The 19,249-nt window shown below is 45.8% G+C and overlaps 1 protein-coding gene across 1 annotated transcript in view; it reads left to right on the top strand.

Moving 5' to 3' along the window:
• The first annotated feature begins 9,526 nt into the window (after positions 1–9,526).
• Positions 9,527–19,249, top strand: part of VDAC2 (voltage dependent anion channel 2) — a 12,925-nt gene continuing 3,202 nt past the window's right edge. Inside the window, exons 1-8 of the mRNA XM_072130816.1 lie at positions 9,527–9,672; positions 12,621–12,692; positions 12,808–12,857; positions 14,056–14,208; positions 15,347–15,399; positions 16,341–16,568; positions 16,959–17,109; positions 17,881–17,938. Coding sequence (XP_071986917.1) covers positions 12,626–12,692; positions 12,808–12,857; positions 14,056–14,208; positions 15,347–15,399; positions 16,341–16,568; positions 16,959–17,109; positions 17,881–17,938 — 760 coding nt within the window. The 5' untranslated portion in view covers positions 9,527–9,672; positions 12,621–12,625. The remainder of the gene's footprint in view (positions 9,673–12,620; positions 12,693–12,807; positions 12,858–14,055; positions 14,209–15,346; positions 15,400–16,340; positions 16,569–16,958; positions 17,110–17,880; positions 17,939–19,249) is intronic.

The raw sequence follows: 19,249 nt of genomic DNA, 5'->3' as shown, positions 1-19,249 counted from the left end.
TTTTTAGGATCCCTATATTACCATGTGTTAAAGGTGTTGTCCACTTTCAGCACATAATTGATATAGTTTGTGTAAGGAAAAGTTTTCCAATATACTGTATCAATTCCTAGTGGTTTTCTACATCTCTGCTTGCTGTCCTTCTATAGAAGGCTTTGTTTACTATGTTTACTTCCAGTGGATAGAGATGTGATGACGGCCATTAGTATCACACGGCTCTGATTACCATCTTTGATAATAACGGCTCCTGCGCCTGCAGGTCCATCACAAGATCATGGACAGATTTCTATCCACTGGAAGTAAATTTAGAAGCTTTCCATAGCAGGACAGCAAGCAGAGATCTAGGAAACCACAAGGAATTGATACAGAAAGTATATTGGAAAACTGTAACTTTTCCTTACACACTTAAACATATCAATTATTTTCTGAAAGTGGACAACCCCTTTAAATTCGCAGCTAAAGAGCGTTTCCTTACTGCTGTTGTCGTCCCGTAAACCATGGACTATGCTGAGTCCTGTGTCGAGGACAGACTGCTGGGGAAACGCATGCGATCTGTAACTAGCACCACAGGTTTTGCATATAAACGATGCAAAAAAAAAAAAAAATACTAGTTGCCAATCGCACGTGTTTCCGATAAAATGCAGATGTGACTGTTCCAATTGCATTGGGGGTCATTTATTAAGGGCCCGATTCGCGTTTTCCCGACGTGTTACCCGAATATTTCCGTTTTGCGCCGCTTGTACTTAAATTGCCCCGGGATTTTGGCGCACGCGATCGGATTGTGGCGCATCGGCGCTAGCATGCGCGCGACGGGGGCGTGGCCGAACGAAAACCCGACGTATTCGGAAAAACCGCCGCATTTAAAAACCGAAAATGTGTCGCATAAGGACCGCTTACCTTCACCTGGTCCAGCTCGGTGCATTCCGGCGCGATGAGTTTACTTCCAGCGCAGCAGCGCCACCTGGTGGACGGCGGAAGAACTACCTTATTAAATCCCGGCCGGACCCGAATCCAGAGCGGAGAAGCCGCCGCTGGAACGCGAATGGACCGGGTAAGTAAATTTGCCCCATTGTGTTTTAAATGCACTGTGTATCGCCTGAGGAAACTACAATCGTCTGCATGAGGCCTAAGGGTGGTGGCACATGTGGCGTTTTGAACCCGTTTTTAGGCAGTTTTTAAGTAGTCCGTTAAAAACGTATCCGTTTTTTGACAGGTTTTCCTAATCATCTTAATTAATATGCGAGGGCGGTTCAATAAGTCCCCGTGCTTGACGACAGAGGGCGTTCCTGGGGGAAGTTGGTGTCTGCCATCTATCAAACGACGGCAAAACAAATTGCAGACTGATCAATTGGTTAGTTTGGATTTGGCAGCCATTTGAGTAAGACTGGTTTCGTGATTTTGCGTATCTTTCGGTAATTCGCTTTTTTGTTTTTGGATGGGAAAAAATGAGAGGAGATTAAAGTAAAGTTTGCTGTTTATGGGGAAACGTCACCATCTTTGACCACAGTTTTTGTTCAACTAATTTAAACGTGGCCGAACATCCGTTTTTGATGAGGAGCGATCTGGATGCCCGGCACACGGGGTCACCGAGGAAATCATTCAAAAAGTCCACAACATGATACTCGCTGATCGAACGAAAGTGCACGAAGTAGCAGAGGCCGTAGGTGTGCCGACCAGAACGGCAATTCATATTTTGCATGATAAGTTGGAGATGAAAAAATTGTCAGCCAGATGGCTTTCGCGATTGATCACGTGGGGACAACAAGCGGATGCGGCTGGTAACTTGGAAGCAGTTTTTTGAGCAATTTAAGCGAGATCCGGAGGAATTTTTGTGTCGAGTTGTCACCGTTGATAAAACCTGGATTCATCGTTACACACCAGAAACTAAGCAACAATCAGAACAATGGATTTATCCCGGTGAATCGACATTTTTTTTTAGGATGCAAAGAGCGTCATCCTCATGGATTTTTTAGAAAAAGGGAAGACAATGCTACAGTGAGTTATTGGAGGAGACGCGCCCGCATTGGTAAAAAGAAGGTGCTGTTTCACCACGATAACGCACCAGCACATTCATCCGGAGTTGTCGCCGCCAAACTGCATGAATTGCGTTTATGAATTGCTGCTGCACCCCCCGTATTCACCCGAGCCGGCTCCCTGCGACTTTTTCTTGTTCCCTAACATGAAGAAACGGCTCGCGGGAAAAAAATGTAGCTAAAAAGAGGAAGTCTTCTCCGAGACAGAGGCGCATTTTAGAGAATTCGACATTTCCTATTTTTTGGAGGGGTTAAAAAAAAATGGCAGGAACGTTGGGAGAAGTGGATCTTGCTAAAAAGGGGACTGTTGAAATTTTTTTTTTTTTTTTTTTTTAAATGGTGTCTTCATTTCTAACACGGGTACTTATTGAACTGCCCTCCTAATTGGAAAACGGACAAAAAACGGTAAAAACTGCTTGCCTTTTTTAAGACTGCTTGAAAACGTCCTAAAAAGGGGTTCAAAACCCCACGTGTTCCATTTCTGGAAGTGTGAAACTGATTTAAACCAGCCAATGGCGTGGTAAACATACAAAAACACCTGCGTTTTCAGTGCGTTTAAAAACTGTCCAAGAAAGCAGCATGTGACAGCGCCCTCACTCCGCATTTTTTGAAGTGTTTTGACTGCATCAGAAACTGCAATGGGAGGGACTTTATAAGAATACATTTATGTTTCCAATGAAATGCTTGTGTTCTGGAATGAGCATCAATAATGCAAAACACCCGTTCTCCTCCTGTGTCTCTTTCGGCTCCCTTTAGAGCTGCTGCCGGCCATCTTCTCGTAGCGGAGGCAGCAGGAGCGTGTTTGCGGTGAGTCCCATCTCTGACCAAGCCACACCCCACATCTCTGACCAAGCCACGCCCCACATCTCTGACCAAGCCACGCCCCACATCTCTGACCAAGCCACGCCCCACGTCTCTGACCAAGCCACGCCCCACGTCCCTGACCAAGCCACGCCCCACGTCCCTGACCAAGCCACGCCCCACGTCTCTGACCAAGCCACGCCCCACGTCCCTGACCAAGCCACGCCCCACGTCCCTGACCAAGCCACAGCCCACGTCCCTGACCAAGCCACAGCCCACGTCCCTGACCAAGCCACAGCCCACGTCTCTGCAAATGTAGAGTGTAGACAAGTGTTCCACTGAAGTACCATATAGAACCCGTATGGCTCCATAACCAGCAATAACTCATCTTATTCAGGCTAAAGGCAGCCTAATACTACAGTGTCCTTTCAATTGCACCGTGTTCCTCAATAAATGTGTCCTTTAATCCTAATATTGTGTCATCACTTACCACCAATTACTTCTCATTCCAGTATTTTTTGCACTAATACAGCAGTTCTATATGATATATGATAATAATGGACTTGTGTTATGGAGACTCTATACGGGCGCACATTCCTGTATAGCACAGAGGCCGCTTCCAGGCTCAAGGAATGTGAAAAGGAATCCGCTAATTGGGGAAGAAAATAAAGGCCCTAGAAAACTGCTACAATGTAACATGTCACCTCTTTATAGCTCCTATTTTTATTAATTTAGTCTTGAGACTGTAATATAACCTGTACATAATACATACGTTTATACAGATGAAAAAAAGACTTGTCTATCAAGATAAACCAAGGAAGGGAAGGGATTGGATGAGGAAGGGATTCGTCAGTCCAAATCACCCTGCAGCTTATGATTATCCTTCATAGACTGTATTACACTACACAGCTTGTACTACTCCCCTCATCCTCCATAGACTGTATTACACTACACAGCTTGTACTACTCCCCCCATCCTCCATAGACTGTATTACACTACACAGCTTGTACTACTCCCCCCATCCTCCATAGACTGTATTACACTACACAGCTTGTACTACTACTGCCATCATCCTCCATAGACTGTATTACACTACACCGCTTGTACTACTCTCCTCATCCTCCATAGACTGTATTACACTACACAGCTTGTACTACTCTCCTCATCCTCCATAGACTGTATTACACTACACAGCTTGTACTACTCCCCTCATCCTCCATAGACTGTATTACAACTACACAGCTTGTACTACTCCCCTCATCCTCCACAGACTGTATTACACTACACAGCTTGTACTACTCCCCTCATCCTCCATAGACTGTATTACACTACACAGCTTGTACTACTCCCCTCATCCTCCATAGACTGTATTACACTACACAGCTTGTACTACTCCCCTCATCCTCCACAGACTGTATTACACTACACAGCTTGTACTACTCCCCTCATCCTCCATAGACTGTATTACACTACACAGCTTGTACTACTCCCCTCATCCTCCATAGACTGTATTACACTACACAGCTTGTACTACTCTCCTCATCCTCCATAGACTGTATTACACTACACAGCTTGTACTACTCCCCTCATCCTCCATAGACTGTATTACACTACACAGCTTGTACTACTCCCCTCATCCTCCACAGACTGTATTACACTACACAGCTTGTACTACTCCCCTCATCCTCCATAGACTGTATTACACTACACAGCTTGTACTACTCCCCTCATCCTCCATAGACTGTATTACACTACACAGCTTGTACTACTCCCCTCATCCTCCACAGACTGTATTACACTACACAGCTTGTACTACTCCCCTCATCCTCCATAGACTGTATTACACTACACAGCTTGTACTACTCCCCTCATCCTCCATAGACTGTATTACACTACACAGCTTGTACTACTCTCCTCATCCTCCATAGACTGTATTACACTACACAGCTTGTACTACTCCCCTCATCCTCCATAGACTGTATTACACTACACAGCTTGTACTACTCCCCTCATCCTCCACAGACTGTATTACACTACACAGCTTGTACTACTCCCCTCATCCTCCATAGACTGTATTACACTACACAGCTTGTACTACTCCCCTCATCCTCCATAGACTGCATTACACTACACAGCTTGTACTACTCCCCTCATCCTCCATAGACTGTATTACACTACACAGCTTGTACTACTCCCCTCATCCTCCATAGACTGTATTACACTACACAGCTTGTACTACTCCCCCCCCCATCCTTCATAGACTGTATTACACTACACAGCTTGTACTACTACTGCCATCATCCTCAATAGACTGTATTACACTACACAGCTTGTACTACTCCCCTCATCCTCCATAGACTGTATTACACTACACAGCTTGTACTACTCCCCTCATCCTCCATAGACTGTATTACACTACACAGCTTGTACTACTCCCCTCATTCTCCATAGACTGTATTACACTACACAGCTTGTACTACTCCCCTCATCCTCCATAGACTGTATTACACTACACAGCTTGTACTACTCCCCTCATCCTCCATAGACTGTATTACACTACACAGCTTGTACTACTCCCCTCATTCTCCATAGACTGTATTACACTACACAGCTTGTACTACTACTGCCATCATCCTCCATAGACTGTATTACACTACACCGCTTGTACTACTCCCCTCATCCTCCATAGACTGTATTACACTACACAGCTTGTACTACTCCCCTCATCCTCCATAGACTGTATTACACTACACAGCTTGTACTACTCCCCTCATCCTCCATAGACTGTATTACACTACACAGCTTGTACTACTACTGCCATCATCCTCCATAGACTGTATTACACTACACCGCTTGTACTACTCCCCTCATCCTCCATAGACTGTATTACACTACACAGCTTGTACTACTCCCCTCATCCTCCATAGACTGTATTACACTACACAGCTTGTACTACTCCCCTCATCCTCCATAGACTGTATTACACTACACAGCTTGTACTACTACTGCCATCATCCTCCATAGACTGTATTACACTACACCGCTTGTACTACTCCCCTCATCCTCCATAGACTGTATTACACTACACAGCTTGTACTACTCCCCTCATCCTCCATAGACTGTATTACACTACACAGCTTGTACTACTCCCCTCATTCTCCATAGACTGTATTACACTACACAGCTTGTACTACTCTCCTCATCCTCCATGGACTGTATTACACTACACAGCTTGTACTACTCCCCTCATCCTCCATAGACTGTATTACACTACACAGCTTGTACTATTCCCCTCATCCTCCATAGACTGTATTACACTACACAGCTCAGTTCTATTAATTCCTACCTCTATATTAAATAGTAGTGGGCCAAGCACAGAACCCTGGGGTCCGGCACTCATAACTGGTGACCATTCCGAGTAGGAATCATTGACCTCATCTCTGGATCCTTCAGCCAGTTCTCAATCCAATTGCAAATGATTCCTGCCAAACCACTAGACCTTATGTCACCCATCAGGCGTCTATGAGGGACACAATATCCACAGCGGCTCCTCCATCCAGGCATCTGCTCACCTCTTCATAGAAGAAGATCAGGTTAGTCTGACAACTTCTATCCCTAGTAACCCCTCGCTGGCTGTCACTTTTTATACCATGTGATGTCACATCCTCCAGTATATAGTCTTTTAGCAATCCTTCCCATATAAGTTAAGCTTACAGGCCTGTAATTACCTGGCGAAGTTCTAGAGCCTTTTGCCAGTTGCCTTGCGCCAGTCACTTGGCACTGTACCAGCCATTTAAGAAAGCAGCATGAAAATAACAGAACTGAGTTCTTTAACAATTCTGGGGTGTAACCCATCTGGTCCAGGAGCTTTGTACACATTGATGTTATTGAGCTTAGTTTGGATCATGTCTACATTCAGCCAGTCTACTATATTACAGGGTGCACGACCCGCACTGGCACCAGAAGAGTAGACTTGTTTCAGTAAAGTTAAAGAGAACCTGTCACCACATTGTCACAAATACATCCAGTGACATGTTCCCATACAGCCCTATTAACTAAATGCCTCCCTTCTTTTAGCCAAAAATTGTTTCCCTTACATCCTTATAAAATATTACCTGGCATCAGAGGGGGCCTGTCCTGCTCGGCCACCTATTCACAGCTGCTCCACCCATATCACATGCCTCTTCTGAGCATTCAGCACTTAATGTCATGTGACATGGGTGATGTCATCTGAGGTCCTTTACCCACTAACCTTAAAGGGGTTTACCCATGAAAGAACCTTCTCAAATTATAATCCCCTAATGAAAATAAAGATAACGTTTAACCCCTTAATTTACAATTTAACTCAGTTTTATTGGTGTTTTAAATCCTAGTGATGGTTTGTTCAGACTGGATATAATATGATCTAAATACATGGCTTGAGACACAAGAGGCCGAACCCGATGTGTGTCGCATGAAAGCCAAAATCCGATCACGTGCAACACAATCCCCTCTTAAATCCCTGTCCTAGTGGCGCGATTCCCAAAACGTCGGAAAACCTGAGGGAAATACGCCCGGGGGACCCATAGTAAATAAGCCCCAATATGAGGGGAGCTGCTGGGGGGAACATAATATGTGAGGAAGCTGCTGGGGGGAACATAATATGAGGGGAGCTTCTGGGCGGAACATGATATAATGGAGAGCTGCTGGGGGGGGACATAATATGAGGGGAGCTGCTTGGGGGAACATAATATGAGCGGAGCTGCTGGGGGGACATAATATGAGGGGAGCTGCTGGGGAGACACAATGTAAAGGGAGCTGCTGGGGGGACATAATATGAGAGGAAGATGCTGGATGGACATAATATGGGGGGAACTGCTGGGGGGAACATAATATGAGGAGAGGGCTGGAGGGGACACAATATGATGGAAGCTGCTGGGGGGACATAATATGAGGGAGAGCTGCTGGGAGGGACATAATATGAGGGAGAGCTGCTGGGAGGGACATAATATGAGAGGAAGCTGCTGGATGGGACATAATGAGGAGGGGACATAATATGAGGGGAGCTGCTGGATAGGACATAATATGAGGGGAGCTGCTGGGGGGAACATGATATGAGGAGGGGATATAATATGATGGAGAGCTGCTGTGGGGACATAATATGATGGAGAGCTGCTGGGGGGATATAATATGAGGGGAGCTGCTGGGGTGGATATAATATGAGGGGAGCTGCTGGGGGGATATAATATGAGGGGAGCTGCTGGGGGGATATAATATGATGGAGAGCTGCTGGGGGGACATAATATGAGGGGAGCTGCTGGGGGGATATAATATGAGAGGAGCTGCTGGGGGGATATAATATGAGTGGAGCTGCTAGAGGGACATAATATGAGGGAGAGCTGCTGGGGGGACATAAAATGAGGGGAAGCTGCTGGATGGGACATAATATGAGGAGGGGACATAATATGATGGAGAGCTGCTGGGGGGGCATAATATGAGGGAGAGCTGCTGGGGGGGCATAATATGATGGAGAGCTGCTGGGGGGACATAATATGAGGGGAGCTGCTGAAGGGGACATAATATGAGGGGAGCTGCTGGGGGGATATAATATGAGGGGAGCTGCTGGGGGGATATAATATGAGGGGAGCTGCTGGAGGGGACATAATATGAGGGGAGCTGCTGGGGGATATAATATGAGGGGAGCTGCTGGAGGGACATAATATGAGGGAAGCTGCTGGAGGGACATAATATGAGGGGAGCTGCTGGAGGGGACATAATATGAGGGGAGCTGCTGGGGGATATAATATGAGGGGAGCTGCTGGGGGATATAATATGAGGGGAGCTGCTGGAGGGGACATAATATGAGGGGAGCTGCTGGGCGATATAATATGAGGGGAGCTGCTGGAGGGGACATAATATGAGGGGAGCTGCTGGGGGATATAATATGAGGGGAGCTGCTGGGGATATAATATGAGGGGAGCTGCTGGAGGGGACATAAGATGAGGGGAGCTGCTGGAGGGGACATAATATGAGGGGAGCTGCTGGAGGGACATAATATGAGGGGAGCTGCTAGGGGATATAATATGAGGGGAGCTGCTAGGGGATATAATATGAGGGGAGCTGCTGGGGGAATATAATATGAGGGGAGCTGCTGGAGGGGACATAATATGAGGGGAGCTGCTGGGGGATATAATATGAGGGGAGCTGCTGGAGGGGACATAATATGAGGGGAGCTGCTGGAGGGACATAATATAAGGAGAGCTGCTGGGGGAAGGCACACAATGAGGTGGCTCCAATATCAGGAGGAGCTGGGGTCACGCTATAAGGTGGAGGAATTGGGCACAATGTGACAGAACAATGTGAGGTGGAGATGGGGGGGGGGGTACTAAGCAGTGATATTATTGCCCTTGTTATCTGCCCCAGTGTAACCAGATTCTAGAATATACCACAGCGCCACCTGCTGTCCCGCTGACATGAGGTCACATCGAACATGACACTGACTCCCCGCCCCGCCATTCTCCCGGCGTCATTCCCGCCCTCACGAGGCCCCCATGTCCGCTCAGGCTGCCCGAGTTATATATCAGCGATTAAACTGACCAGAGTAACGTCTCCTGAGGATCACTATGACTGAGAATATTTAGGTTTGATTTAGAAGAACTCATTAAATCCTGAAGCGTTATTAGTCAGGGGACGAGGTGCCCGGCGCGCGGCGCCTCCGTGCAGGCAGCGCCAGGGGCAGCACAAGGCGGGGCGGGGCGTGTGTCAGTGGGCGGAGCTGCGCAGTGACAGGCTCCGTGTCTCCTTCACTTCGCCCTCCAGCCGCGCGCTCCGGACAGGACAGGCCGCTCCGCACCCAGCACAGGTAACGGCCGGGCCCGGCGCCGTACTTAGCGGGACTGCGGGACACCCGGGGCCCGAGTAACGTCATCCCGCTATAGGAGAGGGATGTGCGCAGCTGTATGTGCGGATTACACCTATGCACACATTACACCTATGCACACATGCGCTTCTATAGGAGTGTAATGTATAGTATATATCACTATACTATAATATGCTGGATCCAGCGCAGCAGTTCTGGCTCCCTCTTCTCATAGACATGTGATTTCTGTGCCCCCCTCCCCCATTAGCCTCTCTATTAATGTGGAACTACAACTCCCAGTATGCTGGCTGAGCTGTGTGCTTTCTGGGATTAGTAGTCCTCCTGCCTCATGGCGGTGGATTGCAGCTTTCCCAGCAGTCGTCTCGTCCCGGTATAATCATAGACTGAGGCACCATGTTCTCATAAAGGGTTAATTTCCTGTATGGCTGTGTGCATGCTTCCAAGATGGCCGCCCCCACTCTGCGCCTGTATATACCCTTGTAGCCGCTGCTATATATAGGACGCAGCAGCGGGTGACCTTACAGCCTGGATGTTACATTGTGGTCCCATGGAGTAACATTGTATCTGATGACGTATAATGTAACGTCTGATGTACAGGCAGTCCCCGGGTTACATAGGGTCCATAGTTTTGTTAAGTTTAATTTGTCTGTAAGTTGAAACTGTATATTTTATAATTGTAGATCCAGACAAGATTTTTTTATTTTTTCGGAGTTTCAAAATATTTTTACTGTAATTGGACCAAGGATTATGAATAAAGCTTCATTAGAGACCCCTTACAGCTGATCATTGCAGCCTGGGGCTATAGTAACATCCAGAGGTCACCAGAGGTCACAGGGGGCAGAGGGGTCCGTCTGTAACTAGGGGTCAGGTGTCCTTAAGTAGGGGACTGCCTGTACAAGGTCTCGCCATGACTGATCTGACTCGCAGCTTTGTAGATGAAAACTTTTTGTTATCCCTCCTCAGTTTTATTGCTGGAAGTTGCATCAGCGCCCGGAGGCCTCATTGTGACACATTCCTGCTGTGCCTGGGTGGGCAGCGCATATTCCGCAGCCTGACATAGGGCACTGCATGGGGCACGGCATGGGGCACTGCATGGGGCACTACGGCCGCTCCTAGGAATGCAGCGCTCACACCCCGCTCTATACGGGCCGTAGCTGTCTGCAGGGCGTGTGACATGACTGATGGGGGAAATATGCAGGAAATAAGCAGAAATTGTCACCACAGCAACGGGTGCAACCACTCCAGGAAGAATACAGGCAGTCCCCGGGTTACAGACAAGATCAGTTCTGTTGGCTTGTTCTTAAGTTGAATTTGTATGTAAGTCGGAACTGTATATTTTATAATTGTAACTCCAGACAGAATTTTTTTGGTCTCTGTGATAATTGGATTTTAAAGATGTTGGGTTGTCATAAGAACCAGGAGTAACACTAAATCTTCATTACAGACGCCTGTGATAACTGTTACAGCTGATTATTGTAGCCTAAGGATAAAGTACAGGAAATTACCAACATCCAGAGGTCCGTTTGTAACTAGGGGTCGTATGTAAGTCGGGTGTTTTTAAGTAGGGGACCGCCTGTGTGTATCCACACCAGGTTTAGGAGCTCAGGACATTTGGGATATACCGAGCGGTCATGTTGCTAAATTTTCCTATGTCCGCAGTCTTGTATGAAACGTTAAAATTGCCAAAGTGAATGGTGGCGCTCCCCCCCCCCCCCCCCAAACTCACCCCCCCGCCCAGGCCCGCCCGCTGGCTCCTTTCTGGTGTTTCATTTCATGGGGGCAGGAGGGTTGAGTTGCCCTTGGATACAGCCCATATACATTACAGGCAGGATTTGGTTGCAGTGTTACTACGGCCTCACCCCTGCTGTGTTTAAGGGGGGGGGGCAGAAGTCATATTATTGTGGAACGTGTTTTTACTACCAGTCTAAATGTAAAAATTTTTACAAACCTTGTAAAACCTCTCATTCTGCAAGTTTTTTTTTTATAAAAGTGCACTGGGATAAAGTTGTGTATGTTGAAGATTTCGCGGCTCAATATTTGACCTTCGTTGTCTCCCCCCCCCCCCCCCCCCAAAACCTGCCGTCTGTGTTTTTCTGTATTTGTGGGAAACAACTTTTAAAGGAAATTTGCCATCAAAATCTATCATGGTAAGCGGGTCACTTACTCATAGATCCGGGCAATGTGACTGTGGTATCGTTTTATACTTCTCCATGGCCCCCGTCCTGCTAAAATCTGTTTTTAAAAAAATCTTATGAGCCACTAAGTGCTGTGGGGGTCTTACCAGAGCCCCTCTGTGCTGCAGACTCACAGGCTGTTAGTGTGCAAGCAGCACCTCCCCCTAAACCTCTGCTGCAGTGAGATAGGGGCTCTGGGGAGTGTTACACTAGGGCTCATTAGCATATTTTTACAAGTTTAATTTAGAAGAAGATTCCCACAGTCCCGGTGCCTGGATCTATGAGTATGTGGCCTTGGTTTATCATGATGGATTTTGCTGGTAGATTTCCTTAAAGGGGTTTTCCTGTAAAGACATGTTAAGCCCTACTCACGGTATATAGGGCCTAACTTGCTGATCAGTGTTGGGCTCAGTGCTGAGACCCCACGGATCACGAGAACGATTCCTCGTCACTCCAGAAGACTAATGCAGCAGATGGCCGCACATGACCGTTCTGATCCATTTATCTCTATGGAGCTGAAGGAGATCACGGAGCGTAGAGCTCGGCAATTTCCGTCGAGCAGTGGCAAGGGGTCGGTCGGACCCCTTGTTCTTGCGATCTGCAGTGGTCTCCGCACTGATTAGCAAGTTGGGTCCTATCCACGGGATTGGGCCTAACTTGTCTTTGTGGGTAGACCCCTTTAAGAGTTGCAGCTCTTTGCATCCCCCTGGTTATTGCGTTGTGGCTAATGTTTTTCTCTTTCCATCCTCTCTATAGTAATAATGGCTGTCCCACCATCTTACGCTGATCTCGGAAAGTCTTCTAGAGACATCTTCAGCAAAGGATACGGTAAGACGAGGACTGTGCGCCAAGAGTCACAGAAAGAACTAAACAGACGTTCATTTAACTTGAGCTTAATGGATTGATCTGTTTGATTAAAATAATTTTTCTGCATTTTCTTCAGGTTTTGGACTCGTGAAACTCGATGTTAAAACCAAGTCTGCGAGTGGAGTGGTGAGTTTAATGTCTGAATGTCTTGTAGCAGAAGAGCCACTTACCTCGTACTGTAGGTAGCTTTGTACCAGTAGCCACCACTTTGACCCCAATGGGGCTTTGCCAATTCTGAGATGAAGCAAAAACTAGGACAGTTGTAATAATAATAATAATTCTGTATTTATATAGCGCACACAGAAGACGTAGCGCTGCACAATGCATGACAAAGCAGTCCCTGTCCCCCTCGAGGCTCACAATCTAATCAACCTACCAGTATGTTTTGGAGTGTGGGAGGAAACCGGAGCACCCGGAGGAAACCCACGCAAACACGGAGAGAACATACAAACTGTTTGCAGTTGTTGACCTGGGTGGGATTTGAACCCAGGACTCCAGCGCTGCAAGGCAGAAGTGCTACCCACTCAGCCGCTATGCCGCCCATCTTTCCAATAATGATTCCACATACTGAAATGTAATGGTGGCTCTAAGGCCTCGCTGAGACGTCTGTGTACGGGGTCTATTTCCTGACCCTACACTACAGGGGGCAGGACTGGATACTTTACTGTTCTGTAATAATGTTTCAGCATGGGGCACTAGTGCTGGGTGCTGAAGTCCTGCTCTCCAAAGTGTCTGGAAAATCCATCTTGAAATACAGTTTTCTGGATGTTGGGGACATAAGTAATTCTGTAGTAATATACACGGTGACCCCCTGCGTTGTCAGGTCATTTCTAGTTCAGTTATTAGGGCTCTATAGGAACCTGTCACTGGCTGTATATGTGCACATGTGCTGACAGGTTCCCTTTAATCCTCACACCCTGTTTACTTTGACAATCCTCAGGGTTTGCCCCTCCATTGATCACACCTGGATGGCCTATACTGTAGATGTAGTGACACATCCAAGTTATCTGCACATGTGGAAAGGCTGTTATGTACTCAGCGCCAATTCCAGAAACTTTAGAAACAAAGTGAAATTCTCTATTTTCTTATGCGGCAATTCTGCTGTGTGTAAACTTCACATTAGCCACAGAATTTGACGGAAGTTCTGAATGTGTTGTAGCTCCCATAGGTCAAAGATCCACTTTACGTCTAGATTAGGCTGAGTTTTCTTAGTCGTCCGATAGAACTGGTTTTGTGTATATATTATTTTTAACATCAATTTGTGTTCATAATTGGGTTGTTCTAGGTGATGATCCCTTCATTAATTTTTTTTAATTTTTTTTAGGAATTTACAACTTCTGGCTCCTCAAACACAGACTCTGGGAAAGTGAATGGCAGTTTAGAGACCAAATACAAGTGGGGAGAATATGGCCTGACATTTACAGAGAAATGGAACACGGATAACACTTTGGGGACAGAAATTACCATTGAAGATCAGGTAAGAAACGATTGACCTGTCATTTAGCTTTGGAGTCTCCCATTATTCATTGCTACTGCAAATAATCAGAACTGTTGCTCAGGTGGTGACATTGTAACAAATGATAAGTCCCCATATAATATTGTAGTATGATGGGATCAATCAGAAAACCTAGGGTTAAAGTGCCCTGGGGGGGTCTGGCAAATAGTTATCTAACAAGTCAAACGTCCCCTTTTCCCTAGAACTGATATAAATATAAACCGTAATAATCATAAACCTGTTTGTTGCCATTTTACCATTTTGGGACACGGGGATAACTAAGAAAATGTCATCTCTTGGGTATTGCCACGTCCCAAAATGCGTGATCTATCGAAATATAAAAAATGGTTATTCCTGGCGGTTAACCCCATAACAGAAAACGTTAACAATGAAAACGTCGGCTCATCTCGTGAAGAATGACTCCGCCCACAGATCCGTACATCGAAATATGAAAAAGTTCTTTAGAAATTTTGTATCATCGTGATTATACTGAACCAAAGGATTAAGGATCATTGGAGCAGACAGTGAAGGTCTTAAAGGGGTTGTCCGGGTTTAAAAAAAAAATTTTATGGCCGGGCTGGGGGAGGGCTAGTTAAACATAATAAACATGGACTTACCACCTCCGGAGCCGCCGATGTCCCGCGCCGCGGTCCCTTCGATCCGTGCCCCTGTTTGTTTACAGGGGCATGGAAGCCGCGCACAGGGAGCTTCCGGTCCGCGCTGTGGCCGGCTCCTCCCATCCGTCCTTATCTCTCAGCGTTGTAAGTACTGGGAGATTGTGCGGATGAGAGCATCCGGCCGGCCAGAAGCTCCCTGTGCGCCCCTGTAATGAAACTGGCGCACAGAGAAGACCGGCCGCGGCGCGGGACGTCGGCAGCACCGGAGGAGTACATGTTTATTGTGTTTAACTAGCCCTCCCCAGCCCGGCCATAAAAAAATTTTTAAACCCGGATAACCCCTTTAAACACTGAGCCCTCACAGTTCTGTACATTGAAAAATGAAAAAAAGCCGCAACAAAAGTGTCAGGAATGCAAATTTGTCACCAAAACCCCCAAAGCCCCTCTGACATCCGAGTGTCTGTTCTGTTGCACTTAATGATTTTGACTCTTTCCGTTTACAGCTCACTAAAGGCCTGAAGCTGACCTTTGACACAACATTTTCACCTAACACAGGGTGAGTATCTGCCTCCATTTTTTTCCTCGCTAGAGATCCAATCTTGCTACCCTGTTTCCCCTAAAAAAAAAAAAATGCCCCCTCCTGAAAATAAGACCTGGTACAATTTCTTTGCAGCTTAGAAATATAAGGCGTCCCCCTGAATATAAGCCCCAGTGGCCGTCGTTGTGCAGCTCCCTCTATGGGCTACACACGAGTATTACTAGTCCAGATGAAATCTGACTGTTGCGCTGCAAATGAGATGCGGGCGGCCACCAGGACAAGAAGGGCTGAGATAAGGAAAGTGCGAGTGAGTGTTGGAGGAGGTTTGTGGTTTTTTGAAAAATAAAACCTCCCCTGAAAATAAGACCTAGTGCTTCTTTAGGAGCAAAAATGTATATAAGACACTGTCTTATTTTCGGAGAATACATTGGGTAGGGTAACGCTTAGTCTGAATCAGTCGGGTTTTCCGCCGGTCAAATCCAATCACGTGCGCCAAAAACCCCTGTTAAATGCGGCACAAATCGGAATTAGTCGGGAAACCCGAAGGAATTGCAGTCCGTGGACCCTTGGTAAATGTGCCCCATTGGGCTGGGACGCAGCGGGAATACATTGGGCTGGGACGTGACGGGATTGCACTGGGCCGGGGGCATTTGAGGAAGCAGATTTCTTTGCAGAGATGAAGATAAGTGGCAGGTCAGGATTATGCTGGACTAAGTCACTGAGCCGCAGCTAAGGCCTCCTGCACTTCTGCTCCCGCACTGATCACAGCTCATCCTACATAATTCTTCTTTGCTTGGAAAGGGATATTTTACCTGTGCACTGGGTAAGCCGGGCCATCCAAGTACTGTACACAGAACTGATTGTATTTTAGGTTCTCTCCATGTGTTCACATTTATATTCAGCAATGGTTACCATAGTTACCATACATCATCATTAATTATTTTCTTTGATTTTCTCAGGAAGAAGAGTGGCAAGGTTAAGGCTGCCTACAAGCGGGAGTTTGTGAACCTTGGCTGTGATGTGGACTTTGATTTTGCTGGTCCTGCCATCCATGGCTCTGCGGTTTTGGGTTACGAGGGGTGGCTCGCTGGTTACCAGATGACCTTTGATAGTGCCAAATCCAAGTTGACCAAGAATAACTTTGCAGTCGGTTACAAGACTGGAGACTTCCAACTCCATACCAACGTGTGAGTACATCAACGCAATGTCACCAAATGGATGTTTATTTGATAATTTTTATGTTTAGGCTGATAAATGGGGCTGCCCTCTGCTTGCTGTGGCACAGTCTGTTTGGATACTTGACCCGTAGCCTATATATTTGAGAAATATATTAAAAATAAAAGTCAAACCTCCCTTTCCCCTTCCCAGTGAAAAGAGGCTTAGAATCTGAATGGTGACACATGGGGCACCCATTCTCCTGACTAGTGGGACGCAGGTCCTACAACGATCAGAGACAAATGCTGTTGGTGGAGGGGGGGGGGGGGGACTCTGACCTTCTGTGATTCCCATCCACTAGAAGATTAGAAACTTGTTGTATCCCGATGGTTTACTTTGTGTCCTGTAATTTCTCTCCTCAGCAATGACGGCTCTGAATTTGCTGGCTCAATCTATCAGAAAGTTAGCGACAAATTGGAGACTGCAGTTAACCTTGCTTGGACATCCGGAAACAACAGCACCCGTTTTGGCATTGCTGCTAAATACCAGTTGGACTCCCATGCATCCATCTCTGTGAGTATTGGACAATCGATGCTACTTGCACGTGTTAACCATATGTGAATCCCAGTAAAGTTGATGAAGACTTTTCTGGCATCGTGACTAGTCGCATTTCATAATACACTATACTATAAGGCGCACCATCGATAAATGCCTGATAAACAGTCTAGGTCCATATATAAGGCGCACTGGATTATAAGGATGAATGACCAGCAGGTGGCAGACCTGTGCACAGTACAAGGCAGCTGTTGTCTGTAAGTACGGATCATATATAAGGCGCACCTGATTATAAGGATAAATGACCAGCAGGGGGCAGACCTGTGCACAGTACAAGGCAGCTGTTGTCTGTAAGTACGGTCCATATATAAGGCGCACCAGATTATAAGGATGAATGACCAGCAGGTGGCAGACCTGTGCACAGTACAAGGCAGCTGTTGTCTGTAAGTACGGTTCATATATAAGGCGCACCTTTGATTTTGAAAAAATCTAAGAAACTTTTTGCGTGCCTTATAGTCCGGAAAATACAGTAAATTAACCCAGAATCTGACCTAGTAGGGACATCCACAGGACACTCTGGTTTTCTGGACCATCTAAACTGGGATGTTAAGGTTTAGATTGTGTTCACACTGCCATATGGATCCATCACTAAAATATGGCAAAGGAATATATTCTACACACTATAAATGTGGATTTATTGCTTTACTATTTTGTATGCGGCCGCTATGTAGTTACTCTCTAGAGATGTATGATAAATTAAAATCTAAAGCTATTTTATTTCACAATCAGGCAAAAGTGAACAATGCAAGCCTTGTCGGAGTAGGTTACACCCAGACTCTCAGGCCAGGTAAGTGCTGGAGTAGTCATCTAAGTTCTCTAGTCCATGTGATTGGACCGGGGACAAAATAATGGCTGATCACATCAAAGTGGAGACGTACACTGCATAGTCAGGATGGGGACTAGTACTGCACCTCCACAACACCAGGGCTCTGCTGTACATATATATTATACTATACACTATACACAACCGCTGGACTCTTCTAATCCTGGATAAACCTTTAGATTGTTGTGATCGCAGCAGAGCTCAGCCTTAAAGGGATAGTGCATTTATTGCTTGTCTAAAGGATCACTTTAAAAACCATCCCTGTTGGGCACCAAGAACTCAATAAAATGGGGTGGGGAATAAGACCTTTTGTGTTTAACCCCCTAGATTTATAAATCAGACCAATGCACTTAATTTTAAGTCTGAAGTATTTATCCCATGATTTGGGCTTTATAAAAAGAAAAAACCTAAAGATTCTTTAAATTGAACCTTTTTCTGTCTCTTATAAAGCTCTTGGGGAAAGTGAATGCATTTTAGATTGGAGAAGCAAAACGGTTTTACTCCTGAATGCAGTGACATCCCCTGCGTGATCACACTATGGGGTTCTTTTGCTTCTTTAACCCCCTTCTAAAAATAAAAATTTAGGGCCAACAAAGTTTTTTTTTTTTTTTTTTTTTTTTTGGAAAAGATTTTCACTTACGATGTAAATACTTTTTATAAAACATCTGCGGTGGTAAAAAGCTCAACATAAACCTTGATAAATTCTCCGGGTGATGTAGTTTCCGAAATAGGATTGTGGGTGTCGCTGTTCTTGTGGCTCAGGAACTTTTCAAATGTGTAATAGTACCCGAAAACAAAAAAACCTGCCCTATAAAAACTGAATGGCTCCTTCCAGTCTGCGCTCTGCTGTGGCCCTTAAAGTAGTTTACATTCACACGTGGGGAGTTGCCCTACTGGTTAGAAACTGCACAGCTACATCTGAGATGTGTTTTCCTATTTTATCCTGCGTGAACATGTACATTTTAGAAGCAATAGCATATATACTCGAGTATAAGCCAAGGCCCCTAATTTTACCACAAAACCTGGTAAAACATATATCTTTTTTTTTTTACTCGAGTATAAGCCGAGTTTGGGGTTTCAGCACACTTTGTGCTAAAAACTAGGCTTATACTTGAGTATATATGGTAATCGTTTAATTAGAATTTTTAAGTTACATTTTTGTTTAATTCTTAGGAGATGCTTTAAAGTCTGTTTGGAATAGGTTGAGGGGCGCAGTTTAAGAAATGAATGGGCTGATTTGTGGAGAGTTTCTCATATAGAACTATGAAAACCCCT

The sequence above is a fragment of the Engystomops pustulosus genome, chromosome 11 (genome assembly GCF_040894005.1).
Source record: "Engystomops pustulosus chromosome 11, aEngPut4.maternal, whole genome shotgun sequence".
Classification (NCBI taxonomy): domain Eukaryota; kingdom Metazoa; phylum Chordata; class Amphibia; order Anura; family Leptodactylidae; genus Engystomops; species Engystomops pustulosus.
Note: the sequence above shows the minus strand (reverse complement) of the source record. Positions and strands in the feature narration are given on the sequence as shown.